The sequence below is a fragment of the Saccostrea cucullata genome, unplaced genomic scaffold (assembly GCF_032062105.1).
Source record: "Saccostrea cucullata isolate Sc308-1 unplaced genomic scaffold, CSIRO_AGI_Scuc_v1 ctg5666, whole genome shotgun sequence".
Lineage (NCBI taxonomy): Eukaryota > Metazoa > Mollusca > Bivalvia > Ostreida > Ostreidae > Saccostrea > Saccostrea cuccullata.
Genome location: NW_026937038.1, coordinates 18,476 through 32,703, shown reverse-complemented (window position 1 = coordinate 32,703; position 14,228 = coordinate 18,476). Strand labels below are relative to the sequence as shown.

General features: G+C 32.0%; 1 protein-coding gene across 1 annotated transcript; it reads right to left on the bottom strand.

Moving 5' to 3' along the window:
* Positions 1 to 472: 472 nt before the first annotated feature.
* Positions 473 to 11,678, bottom strand: LOC134247090 (interferon-induced protein 44-like). The gene is made up of 6 exons (XM_062729427.1): positions 11,670 to 11,678; positions 11,286 to 11,492; positions 1,360 to 1,500; positions 1,004 to 1,181; positions 637 to 725; positions 473 to 490 (listed from the first exon to the last, which is right to left on the bottom strand). The coding sequence occupies exons 1-6, from the start codon at positions 11,676 to 11,678 to the stop codon at positions 473 to 475; spliced, it is 642 nt and encodes a 213-aa protein (XP_062585411.1).
* Positions 11,679 to 14,228: the final 2,550 nt, after the last annotated feature.

Sequence of the window (14,228 nt, the reverse complement as noted above, 5' to 3'; positions counted from 1 at the left end):
TTGAAAATTTATGGAAATTTCAAGATTCTATGGATTATATAATGTTATATTCAATATTACAATTTATGATATTTATATTACTAGTGTTTTCTGCATTTGAATTGAATGGAAATCTATTGCATTCAAAACACCGAATGGCGCCAAAAGGTTAGAGCATGCGTTTTGGTTTGACTTCAAAATCGTTATTAAACGCCGAGGAAGTGCAACGAAAAATTAAAATTCATGCTCACTTTGACAAGAAGCTGTATAAGATATAGTGTCACTGCAACGGTGTGTGCAAAAAAAAAAATCATAACGCGCTAAAGCCTGTTACTTTATTTGTTTGCTCACGCACATATGAGACTATAAAATAAATAAAAACATATCATCTTTTGGAAATGCATCTTGCATCTACATATCTATAGAATATTTCATCGTAAAGTAATGTTTTGTTTTTATCTTTTTAGAACATCATGTTTTATTTACTATATATTTAAAATAGTCTTTGGACCTGTCAATGATTGTCTTTAAATTATAAAGAGTCAAAATATCCTTTCCCAAGACAGGTTTAGTTTCTTTTGAATAATTCGATTGTAAAAGTATATTTCCTTCATCTAGAGATGTAAAATCTGCAATATGCCCCATTTTGGTCTTTACGAGCTGGCTGTAGAAAACCCTCTCCAAGTCACCTTGAAAGTTCTCATGAAGTTGGTCTATCTTATTCATTAACACAAGCTGAGGTACATCTACAAAGTCGTATCATAAATGCTTATAATCAAATTAAAAACAAATTTCGACTTTCTTTCATTATCCATATATGTATACGATAATTATTTAACAAAATTATTGTCAATGACACTCAAAAAATTGTCAAACTAAAAAAAGTAATCCACAAATGAACGCGATAATATTGGGAAATTATAACGGAAAATTAATGATCTCATAAAATAAAAGAAATAAAAAAACTGCTTAATTAGTTTTGAATATTTCTTCTTTGTCAATTAGCTTTTTAATTTTTTTTTACATGTGCTTGCAAGTCTTTCTCTTAAGTCTCTGAATGTCTCCTCTGCATTTTCAGATGCAAGTACTTTCTTTGATCCTGTAGCATCTACCACATACACAACACAATGCATTTTGTCAGCTAGTTTTGGATCTTTGCGATAGCAAGCATCAGAAATCGAAATTGGTTTCTCCGGATCAAACTACAATTCATTTATACCTGAATAGAACTGGTGAATTGTTTTTGATCATATCAGTTTTTTTTTTCTTAAAAGTGCATATATTTTTCGTTCACAAAATTCAATACTACACTACAGAGAAACTAAACATTATTTTAAAAAAAAAAATATAAACCGCAGTAATATATTACTATAATTTCACCTTATATCCTGGCTCAATGTGTCCATCAACTGTGTAAAATATATCCTCTTTTTGAATGGAGTCGATTTCATGAAGACCACGACAGTCATGAATTAGCAAAGGAAGTTGTTTATCACCTTGAAGAAGAATACACGACTCCAGCTGCAAAAAAATGGAATATTATTGATTTCAATTTTGAAATTAATATCTTCTGTATAATATCATGACTTATATATTGTAATAGCATTTCGCACGAAAATATAATCAATATCCTTTTCATCTTCAGTAAAACTCTTTTAGTACGAACACGAATACTGCGAATTCACGAATATAGCGAAGTCATCTTGGATCCCCAGATATATAAATTTTATTACTTATACAAATATAACAAATTACGGATATAGTGAAGTAAATTCACAGGTCCCGGCGACTTCGGTATTACTGTTCTACTGTAAAGGTTATTAAAACTTTTGGATGGGTTTAATTGATACATCCTTGCACTTTCACAAATTTATTTTAATTCTTAATACTTATGAAAAGCTACAATTTTGTTGTGTATTAATGAAAAATATTAAGACAAAAATCCAGAAAATTAAGAGTAAAATGTTCGAAAGCAAAACATACACACACTATATTGTCAGTCCGTGCAGTTGTGGTGAGCATGCAGACTTTAACAATTGAAAACACCCAGTGAATTATAAACATCAACAATAACAGAGCTCGTGCCCTGTTTACAAAATATGTGTACGTTGACACTAAGCACGGAAAACCGATACCTGTAAAGGGGTTTTGCTTTCGAACATTCCTACACTGAATATAATTATTTTTCATTAATACACAACAAAATTGCTACTTTTCCTAGGTATTAAGAATAAAATTAAAATTTGTGAAATTGCGAAGGATGTATCAATGAGACCCATCCAAAAATTTTAAGTTTTAATAACTTTTAGAGGAAATAAGATTTTTCGTATATTTTCGTGCGAAATGCTATTACAATCTATAAGTCGTGATATTATACAGAAAATATTAACTTCGAAATCTGTGTCTATGCACCTTTAACTGGCCAGAAAAAATGCCGAAAATTAAAGTTGTTATTAAGGTACTCTGATCCTCATGTTCTGAAAATCAAGCAATGACTAATTGAAAATGCTCATAAAAATGTTTCTCTCTGAATTTTCAAAGTAATATGTTTTACCCACAATAAATCTTCAAACTTCATACTTTAAATTAATCATATTATACAGAGAAAATTAGTATTTATCTCAAATATATTTTCAGGAATTGCGAATAAAAACATTTGCTATGCATTTTCTGATTCAAATTTGATCTATGAACATGTATTAAAAATAAAAATCATAGGTATCCAGGCTTTTGAAGAAATTCCACAATTTTATACATATTACGTAGTCTACTTAATTTTCTTTTATATACTTCGACCATTTTACGTACAATGCAAAGTGTTTAAAGATTCTCCAGTAATTTTGAAGCACCATAAATAACTTCTAATTTCATACTCAATATCATGTTAATAAACATTGGTATCTTTGGTTAGATTAAAATGAACATTATTTTCTTGATATATGTCATTTAAAATGCTTTTACGGGGTAAAAAATTCGACTTTTTATTAGACCTTTCTGAGAACTACAAAGAACCTTGGGGCACATTGAGAGGCATATAATGAAAATGTTGCATGAAAAGATTTAATATTCAAGCTTCATTTTGATATTTTTTGAATTAAATTATAAATTAGAGTTGTCCTTCTAGGCCGAGGATCGAAGTCCCTTAAAATAATATAAATCCCCGATACCTTAATCGTTTATTCATGGTGCAGATAAGAATTTAAAACGTTCTTTTCGAAGAAAACTAAATGTCAAAGGTATGGTACCTGAAGATTTCTTGAAAATCAATAGTTTATCAGGGTTTTTCATCGTCTGAATACATAGTCAACGCATGTTTGTCGGTAGTTTTTCAGAAAACTGTAGTTGTACATTGAACAGAATACTGTCATATTAAAAACAGAAGAGTCGGTATAAAGACGAATAATGACCCCCATCGAATAATGACCGGGGGTCATTTTTGGACAGCGAAAAATGACCCCTGGTCATTATTCGACGTCGAAAAATGACCCTTTTGCCACCATGTGTCACCACCCTAAAAATTTGTAGAACCCACGTGAAGAAAAATGACTCCCTGTGGATTAAAGCTGAATTTTTTAGGTGGCAAAAAAGAATTAGATAAAGAAGCATATTGGCCAAAATTCTCACCTGAGCTACTTAGGAATAAATTGATGATATGTTGATCTCATAACATTATACAATTATAGCTATATTTTAAGGTCAATGCGACGATTCAGAGTCTAAAGGAATACAAGATTTATCGAGCCTAAAGTGTTAGGTAAACATTGTTTTCGATGGTGGAAATCATCGTATTGACAGAAAAAATCAGCAGTATTATATATTATTATAATCTCCGCTTGAAAAGCGGGACGGTATATAGTGATCGGGATGTCCGTCTGTTGCGCTTTGGAGTATCAATCTCTTATCTGCAACTCCTTATATATATAAAAAGATGTGTTTGTGAAACAGCTATGCCCCTGTATGGCAACATAGCGACGATTAAACTGTTCTTTAATGCAATTTAAAAATATTGGTACCTAAAGTAGAGTCTTCTCACAAGAAATACGGTTGCAAAATAGGAAAGCCCTAGCACCACTTGTTCAAAGGTAATGGCTAAGGATAAGCTTTTGAAAGGTAGTTCAAACTCAAAGGTCAAAGGGTCAAAGTTGATGGTTTCTTAAGAAAGGTTTAATGTAACAAGGATTACATAATTATGTGAAGTATGAAAACCCTAGCCCTTACCGTTCAAAAGTTATGGCCAAGGTTAAAAAAGTTTTTTTCATAAGTACGGAAATCTCCAAGGTCAAGGTCAAAAGGTAAAAGTTTTTATTATCCAATGAAAGGTCATGCCAAAAAAATACATATGTAAAGTATAAGAGTACTAGTATCTACCGTTTAAAAGTTATGGCCAAAGTAAAAATTTGCCATTTTTGTGTACAATGGGACAAACTCCAAGGTAGAGGTCAAAAGGTCAAATTCGATGGTACCCAAAGTAGGCCTTGTCACAAGGAATACACATGTGAAATATGAAAGTCATAGCTCCAATAAATGAAAAGTTATGGTCAAGGTTAAAGTATTTGCGGACAAACAGACCGCCAGATAGATAGACAGACAGACATACAGACGGACACGATAAAATTATATACACCCCCCCCCCCCCGAATCTTCGATTACGCGTACGGGAACATAAAAAAAATGATCATCTATTAATTTTTCATATTATGATACAGTATAAAGAAGACGATACAAAAATGAAAATGTTCTGATTTTCATATTAAATTCTCTGAAAAATATACTCAAAACTGAGTAAAATAGTGGAGTAAAACAAGAATGAAGAAATGTAATGATTACTGTGTGCTATATCAAAAGGATATATCTAAATGTATAGTTTTTGCATTGGAATGTGTATTTTACACTAGCCCATAGCTTTACAGAATATATTTTTAGGTGTTATATCCACCCACCCCCTTACTTATTTAGGAGGAAGTCGATTATCAACAAAAGCAACAAGAAAACTACCCTTCCTTTATTTTTCTATAAGGAGGGACTAAAAATAAGCTTAGAATAATCTATTATTCTACTAATTTTCAACTGTTACTTTGCCACAATACTTTCAAGTATACCCCCACCAACATTTAAAGTATATGCTTTAATCATGGCGAAATGAATTATGATATGATAGAACTTGTGTGAAAGCTTAAATTCATTTCAATATTTTATCTAGACCCTCTTTCAGTATTATTGAAAGGTGTAGAGTTTTATTTATATTTTTTTCTTTTTTCTTTTTTATTAATTTAACTTAATGTTTTTTTAGGGGGGGGGATAAAAATTTCCCCCTCTTTCATTGTCAAATGGGATTTGCCAAACTTATACAAGCTAAAAATTGAAATGAAGGAAAAATTATTTTTTCCTATTAAAGAGTATTTAAACCTGAATCTCTGAAATCTTCAATTGTTCATTGCAAGTCTGGTTGTTCTACCGAGGGGGGGGGGGTATAAAAAGAATACGTATTCGCAAAGATTTAATATCTGTAATCATATTGTGATAGTCTGCATGAATAGGATGGAACATATGAAAAATATACAGCATCGAGGATTCCTGTCATCCATTTTTAATTTTATTTACTCATCCGAATGAAACCTTATTAATTCGAACAAGTTACTTATTTATACGCACCGATATTAATTCGTCTGCTACAAATTTCTACTTTTTCCCAACATTTTTTTTTCAGAAACAACGTATCAATGGAGTCAGTAAAGAAAAAATATATATATTCATAAATTTCATCTCCATCGTGCGTTTGATCCATTTACATGTACCATTTTTGATTTTCTAGGTTTGCTCCTTTATCAGAGAAATAATTTTTTGATTGATTGTTAATTGCTTAAAACTGAATTGTTAATATTTCGACAGAGAGAAATGAGGAACTTTATTACCCCTACGTGCTAAGAAGAACAAAGATCAAATCAATTCGAACAAATGCATGAATTACTTGAAGGAAGAACAATTATTCAGTATCTTTATTTCTTTAAGCCAACTGGCCCATCAGAGTTATACAACAAACATGGTAATAACAAAAAGAAAAAAAAAACATCCAGAGAGAGTGGACGTAAAGAACACATACATGGGAATAATTCTATACATCAGTTTTATTTTTTCTCAACATTGTTGCTGCATTCAAAAATTTGACCAAATTTACGAGATCTTTAATATTATTAGAAATTAACAGCTGAATCAATTTAAAGACACTAGGCCTAGTATAATAATACTTTTTCAAAAATTTCTTTCTTATATCAATATTCAATAGACATTTCAATATATAATGAAATTCATCTTCTATATCATGGAGATTACAACATGTACATAATTATAATCTATTATTCTTAGGTACGTTATGGGGTCGACCTGTTTCAATATTCAACGTGTGATTAGATAACCTGAATTTTGTTAATAGCTGTCTTAATTTTTTGTCAATAGGTTTTGTTAAATACCATTGCAAACTGAAATTGTCAATTAAATGTTGATATAAATTACACTTTGAAGAGTTTGATATATTTTCTAATACAGCTTGCCTAGAAACATCTAACAGTCGTTGTTTTATAATTAGATAAGATCTATCATTTAAATTATATTCTGTCCAAAGTTGACCTAGACCTAAAAGGGACAATTCTTTTTTAATTTGTAAAATCCATTTGTCATTATGTAATACCATGCTTTCATAACAGGACTTAAGAATGCAATTTTCAGTTGTTCTCAATTTGATCCAATATTTAAATATTCTTAATTTTATTGTAACTGCTAGTGAAAAACGCCCGAGCTCTGAATAAATCAAACTGTTTGAGGTTTTCTTCACCACACCTAGAGTATTTTTACAGAAATTTAAATGTACCTTTTCTACGTCAGAACATCTATGAAAACCCCATTTCTCAGTTCCATAAAGTAATACGCTACATACATATGTATCAAAAATCGAACATAGAGTTTCTACATTAAATTAATACCTTTTTAATTTACTTGAAATAGCAAACATGGCTTTTCTTCCCCGTTCAGCAGCATGATTCTGTGTTTTTAAAATTTCCCATTAAAGTTAAATAAAATACCTAGATATTTAAATTCATTCACAATTTCTAATTCAGCATTATTATAGAACCAGGATTCGTTATTGCGTAATTTACCACCGTTTCTAAAGACAACAATCTTTGTTTTTGTTACATTAACAGAAAGGCTCCATTTTTCAGTATAATTGTTCAATGTGTTTAACATTTTTTGTACGCCTTCTGGAGATTCAGCAAAAATAACCATGTCGTCTGCATACATAAGTATGAATAAATTTAACATCTGTAAATCAATATATGGACAGTTATCTGATATAAAACTAACTTCGAAATCATTTACATTTAGTGAAAATAATATTGGTGATAATGTTTCCCCTTGCATTAAACCTACATCATTGTGGAAGTAATTACCGAGAAAGCCATTGTATTTAACACAACTTTTAACATTATTGTATAGGGATTTGATTATCTTTAACATTTTACCTTGGATGCCTAAATGTAATAATTTTTGCCATAATTTTATCCTATCAACAGAATCAAATGCTTTTTGAAAGTCAACAAAACAGCAATATAATCTTTTCTTAGTAGAAAGGTACTTATTTATAAGCGATTGCAGAACAAAATTAGCATCAGTCGTTGACATTCCTTTACGAAACCCAAATTGTGCATCCGTCAATATATCATAGGAGTGCTCCAATTCCAGTATCCTATTGTTTACAACACTTGTAAATAATTTACCAAAACAGCTTACAATAGATATACCACGATAATTGTTCACATTATTCTTATCTTCTTTTTTGAACAATGGAGTAATGAAACATTTTGACCATGATTCAGGGTAACAACCAGAGTTAAAAATATTATTAAAGAGTTTATGTAACGGCGGGAGCAATTCGTCGCGGCATTTCATAAACAGTTCGTTAACAATACAATCTTCTCCACAACTTTTATTTGTTTTTAACTTTTTAATTGCTGTGCATATTTCTTCGAAACTGATCTCTGTAACCAACTCGTCGTATACACATCCGAATAAAATTCTTTTTTCAAGTTGTCGCCCGTGTTAGAACCGAGATTTTTAAAATTAGTGTAGAAATCTTCTAAATTTAAAATTTAAATCAACATGGTTTGTCTTTTTTGTTTTAAAAATTTTAAAGAATTGTTTTGGGTTCTGTTTCTTCAAAAAAGTAAGTATGTCGCCCGCATGGCGTTTGTACTGTCGTTTAAGTTTATTTTCAAATTTTTTGTAAGTTTGTTTTGCGTTTGAATGAACCTCTCTATTTTCTGATGTTTTATTTGCATTGAACACATTTAGTTTTTGTTTGTACTCATTATAAAGATGTTTACACTTATCGTTAAACCATGGTTTATCCTCATATTCTTTAGATAATTTTTTGTACTAATGCCTTGCTGAGGGTTAGATTCACGAATATCACAGAAAGGGAGTACGCAAGTATTTAATAATTCACAGAAGCTATCAACACAAGAGTTAACATTCTCGATAGAAGTAAAATCTACATCTACAATACTTTGAAGCTCGTGTATTTTAATGTTCAAGCAATCTTTAACAAGGCAAGAATTTTCGTCCTTCCACTTAACTGACCTCGCAGTCACTCTACCGTGACAATTGTTTACAATGTGTTCGTTATTCTGAATGGTTGAATATCTCAATGAAACACTAAAAGAAACCGGTGAATGGTCAGAAAAACTGTACAATTACCTGATTTGAACTTACTTATACTGGATAATTGAGTACTTTCAACCAATACGTAATCGATCAAACTAAAACCTCTTTTACTTTAAAAAGTCAAATTACCTACGTCATCACCATGAATAATACACAGCATATTTTTCCATTTCACCTGTTATAAATTTTGTATCACTTTAAAGGGGGTCATTTTTCAATGGGGGTCAATATTTTATAGGACTAACATATAAAATAATGACACCTAGGACTCTTTTTCTATAAAAAATGATTTTTTTCTACGGGTAGGGGGTCATTTTTGTCGTTGAAAAATGACCCCCGGTCATTATTCGATTGGGGTCATTATTCGTCTTTACACCGGAAAACGTGCGCGCACATTTAATTTAACAAAAAGAAAATGCTCAAATCAAACTTTTCGCTTCTTTTGTTATGACTGCTTTTACCTTGATTTGACTTCGACTGAACTGTTGACTATTACAATTCATCACGTGATGTCCACCTGTGAGTGTACATGTCTTGTACTCGTGAAAATAAATACATTGAATTCTTTAACCTCACCTCAATGAAAATAACTATGTTATGTGAATTTTTGAATAACAGTTAAATAAAAAGATCCTGGTGGAATATCTTGCTAAACAATTGGTTGAACCAGTCTTATCAATTTTTGAGAGAAACTTATCATAAAAGGTTATATTTTTTACGAAATTTTAACTAAACTGACTCTTCTCATTAAATTTTTATTAAAAATCGTCAAATTTTAAAGCTGATTAACTAATATAAACTTTCCTTATTTGTCAATGTACTATTTGGAAATCAATCATTGGCAATCAGTGTACTTTCGGTGTATAATTGTTCAAAACATGCAATTGTCACTTCTGTAAACAATGTCATGTGCCCCAGAAATCTTCCGAGATTGAGCTTTCTCGCCTCCCCCGCAAAAGAGCGGTAGTAAGCTAGATAATTAGGAGTTACTCGCGATATTACGTATTCTATACAGTATGTCGCCCGCGTGTCGCAGTGTTTAGAGCATCTGCTCTCGAGTCGCGAAGTAATGAGTCAATCCTTACGGGTTCGAATCCCACTGTGGGACGTGGAGACCGGTCCTTCGGATGAGACCGTATAAACCGAGGTCCCGTGTCGCAGTAGGTGCTGGCACGAAAAAGATCCCTCCCTACTCAATGGCCCTAACTGTTGAGTATAGGACAAAATTTGCAGTTCTCCACCGGCAAGTGGTGGCGTCTCCACATGAGTAAAAAATTCTCGAGAGGGACGTTAAACAATATACAATCAATCAATCAATCTATACAGTAAAAACGTACAAATATTTTCTTCCAAATATGATCTCCTAAATGCTAATTGCGACGTCAAGAACGTGTGTATTTACCTGTATTTCCTTTTCAAGTTGCAGAGGACATAAATATTTACTTGAAATTTCTTTCAGAGATCATACTGTGTCGGGATGGCCCACAAAGATTTTTGAAAAAAATATGTGATTTTTCAAAGAATTTTACACATTATACCAAAAACTTGAAGTCGACAACGAATGCAGTCAATATTTTTAAAAGAAAAATAATCACAGGTATGCATCATTTTAAGGCTATTCATAATTAAACTTAGAAATGCTCCAAATTTTATGTAATGGAGTCATATTTCAAGAATGGGTCTTCTTTGTTCCATATAATTGAATAATTTATTTTATCCATCTACTCAACTCATGCTAAAACCGATTTTATGAATTTCTAAGAACATCAAATTTAAGGGCATAATATAGCCCAATTCGTTCCATCTTCTTAAAAAAAACACTCAAAAAGTAATCTGGAAAATTGTCGAAAATTCAAAATGTCATCGATGAGATCAGAAAGATTGTCAAAAGTGAGCGATGAATTCCTTTTATAAATAAATAAGCTGTTGTATAAAATCTCCTTGTACATGTATCAGTGTATAAATGGATTTAGAGGATATATATTATATGTATGGGTCTGGAAAGCTATTATATCTTGTAGAATGTATTAAAAGGGTAGTGCAGTAACATGAATACATATAATATCGAATTGTGCTTAATTATGCTACACAGAAAATAGAAATGAAGTAAGTCAACTGGTACACGTATATCAAAGACGTTGAGTAAAACGTAGACGTGTAGTGTAATTTGGAAACCTTAATGAGGTATGATTTTAACGATGACGTTGTGATGTTGACAGTGTTTTATGATAATACATGTAAAACTGGTTAATGTTTAATAAACATAGCCTTCGATCAAATGCAAAAACTCGTTTTTTGTATATGATATTGCACTCTTCTTGAGAATATAAAATTAATTTGATAATTGCTTGCTGTTTTATTTTCCATTGGACAATTTTCACTCACGTAGAGACATCACTATATACCTTTTTTTCTCGTCATTTTCCCACCATGACAAGAGTTTGACCGGTCGGCAGGGGATGCTCACTCCTCCATGGCACCTGATCCCACCTCTGATGTTTCAGAGGGCTGTGTTTGCTCTGCTCCATTTTTTATGGACTTTTGATCTTTTGAATACGTTTCGTTATCTCCATATTTTTCATTATACACACCTTGACCGTTGTACTCTTGACTGAACTTTTGTAAACAGTTTGTGGCTTTATAAGACGTTTTTCGTCAGCTATGGCTGTTGCTGCAGCATTACAAAAGGATGTTTTTCCTGCTGATACTTGTCCTATTAATAGACAATTGATGGTTTTAACGTCTTGAGGTAGTGAACTCGTTGCTGTGCCTATTTCTTCCAAGAGTTTCTTCTTTTCCTGTAAGAAACAACACTATGTAAGTGCTTGAAGTGATTCCTGGTGAAAACAGTTTTCCTCATCAAGGCATTTAACATGGTATGATATATTTACTACAAAATTCAAATAAGTTCATTTTCGTGGGTAAAAAAAAATATTTCGCGTTATAGCCCGAAACTTTCCTGAATAAACGCGTACCTCTTGCATGATGACTCAAAACTTTCGCGAATAAACGCGCAATGTTCGATATTATACGCGTATCTTTAGCGAATTTGCGCGAAACATTTGCTGTTTTACCAAAAAATATGCATAAGTTTTATATTTCTTTTGATTTATGATTTAGTTTATTCAATGAATAGCAAAAGACTTTTTTAGTGTTGGATCATCCCAAGCTACAATTTTAACTTTTCTAGGTATTGAATGTGTTTTTTCTATGTCTTCTTTTTTCAGTCAAAATTTGTTTTTCTCAGTGCTGGTCAAAAATTCAAAGTCTATGCGAGTTTTCCAAAAGTTAAACTTCATGATTCTGAATTTCGGGGTAAAAATCGCCCTTTTCCGGGGTAATTTTTCAATTTCAAGTTTTCCTCGATAAATTTATAATTTACAAAACCCAATTAGAATTGTTATTTAAACAGCATAATATGGCCCTTTAAGCTCATGAAATACTACACTGTTCCCTCAATTCTAAACCATATTTCTACAGGGTTTAATACCGTATAAGTGGAAGTTTTAACGAAACGCACTTTCAGCAATCTGTCTTAAAAATGTTTTTTTTTATTTTTAGCGATAAAAAATCTATATGTATAAGTTTATATGATAGAAAATCCCTTGGAAATTCAGAATCAAGCCAATTCGGGGAGAACCAGTAGAACAAACAAATGTTAGAATTGAGACAGCTAAGAACCGTGTGATAGGGGAATCACAACTACTCAGAATGAGGGCAGAAAACAACCATAAAAAAGTTATGTCCATTGACCTAGAAATGGAACGCATACTGAAAACTAAAGCATACGGCAGAATATTAGAAATACTTCAAGATATGTGGAAATCTGAATGCCTAAAGGAGGAACAAATCTCATACAACAGATGGAGATATACAGAAACATGGCTTTTGTATTATGAAAAGAATTACGGTAAGGAACTTACTAAACCCATAAACACAAGACTACAGCAATTATCCAATAGACAAGTTTCTAGGAAAAGTTACGCGTCCGCCGTTAGAAACAACTCAACAAATAATTCTACAGAAACTGTGGATCTTCCTATGGAAAATGCAACAAAAGCAATGAATACATTTTCGGGGAAACGAAAATATAAAATGATGAATCAACACGAGAACTCTAAACTCTTGAGTTACAGTTCTCGTTCAGCCATTTCACAAAACTGACTATTTCCTAAGCAGCACAGAGACATACAGAATCGGGACAATAACGGTAAGCATAAAAATCACAGAGGAAATGGTACAAATAAACACCCACCAAACTTTTACAGAAACGAAAAAACAACATACATCGGAGGAGGGGTACTCAAGTATTTTTTAGGAGGAGGCAAAATGAACCAAGGCCAAAGATATAAAAATCAAATGCCACAATTATAAGCAACAGCAATGCCGGGGACACGTCCAAGAATGTAATTAAGATGGAACCAAAAATATTTAATCTTTCCCATAGACAACTAAATGATTTCGAAATCAAGTTACTGTCTAAGGGTCTAAAATACACACCTACGCCTCAAGTAAATAATCAAGAGCTTAAAACGGATATAAAAGCTTATACTCGGCGACTCAGGCTACGTGAATATTTTCATGAAAGTGATACCAGTGAATCTGATTCCGAGTCTACAGAGCAGAAGAAACAGACCTTGTAAGAAACAAATCCAAGTTTAATCCAAAACGAGGAAAAATAAAACTTTGGATGCTGTTTGCGACACATTAGAAAATATTCATTTCCCAAATAAACCCAGGACTATTAAACCAAATCTTTCTAAGGAAGAAGAAAAAGCTCTCAAAAACTTCAGCGATGACCCTACCATCATAACCAAAAAGGCCGATAAAGGAGGCGGAGTCGTCCTAATGAATACGGATTTTTACAAAAGTAAAATTTTACAAATGTTGCAAGACAATAATTTTTATGAAAAATTGCGCAACTGTCATGAGAAGAAAACAATAACAAAAATAAAAAACTTAGTATATGGACCACTATCGGAGGGTTTAACAGATAAGGAAAAGAACTACCTGAAAACTTTGAATTCCGAGAGAGTCAATTCTATGGTTTATCTAAAGTGCACAAGTCTAAAATTATTAAGGATGCCATAAAAGAGCAAAATAGTATATGTATAACATGTGCTGATCCCGCTGATTTAAGCTTCAGACCAATTGTCATTTATTGGATAAGATATACTTTTAAAACCATATTGTCAAAAAGTACCCAGCTTTGTGAGAGACGATCTGGATTTTATAAATCATTTACCTACTCATGTCACCTCTAACACCAAACTTGTCACACTGGATGTTGTAATTTTATATACAAATATTCCTACAGAATTGGGATTGCTAGTTGTCAAATTCTGGACTGAAAATTATTCCGATGTTCTAAACAACAGATTTCAACGGGTCTTCATCCTAGAGGCTTTAAAATTAGTTCTAGGTAACAATACGTTTGAGTTTTCAGACCATCATTACCTCCAAATAAAGGGAACAGCAATGGGGACAAAAGTCGCACCTACCTATGCAACATTAACCCTTGGTTATCTAGAAAA

Coding starts and splice junctions, on each gene's coding strand:
- LOC134247090 (XM_062729427.1), bottom strand. Junction 1,501..11,285: donor TCAAGAGTACAACGGTCAAG/GTGTGTATAATG, acceptor ATTTTTTTGCAG/CTGGAGTCGTGTATTCTTCT. Junction 726..1,003: donor AGAAAGACTTGCAAGCACAT/GTAAAAAAAAAT, acceptor ACGACTTTGTAG/ATGTACCTCAGCTTGTGTTA.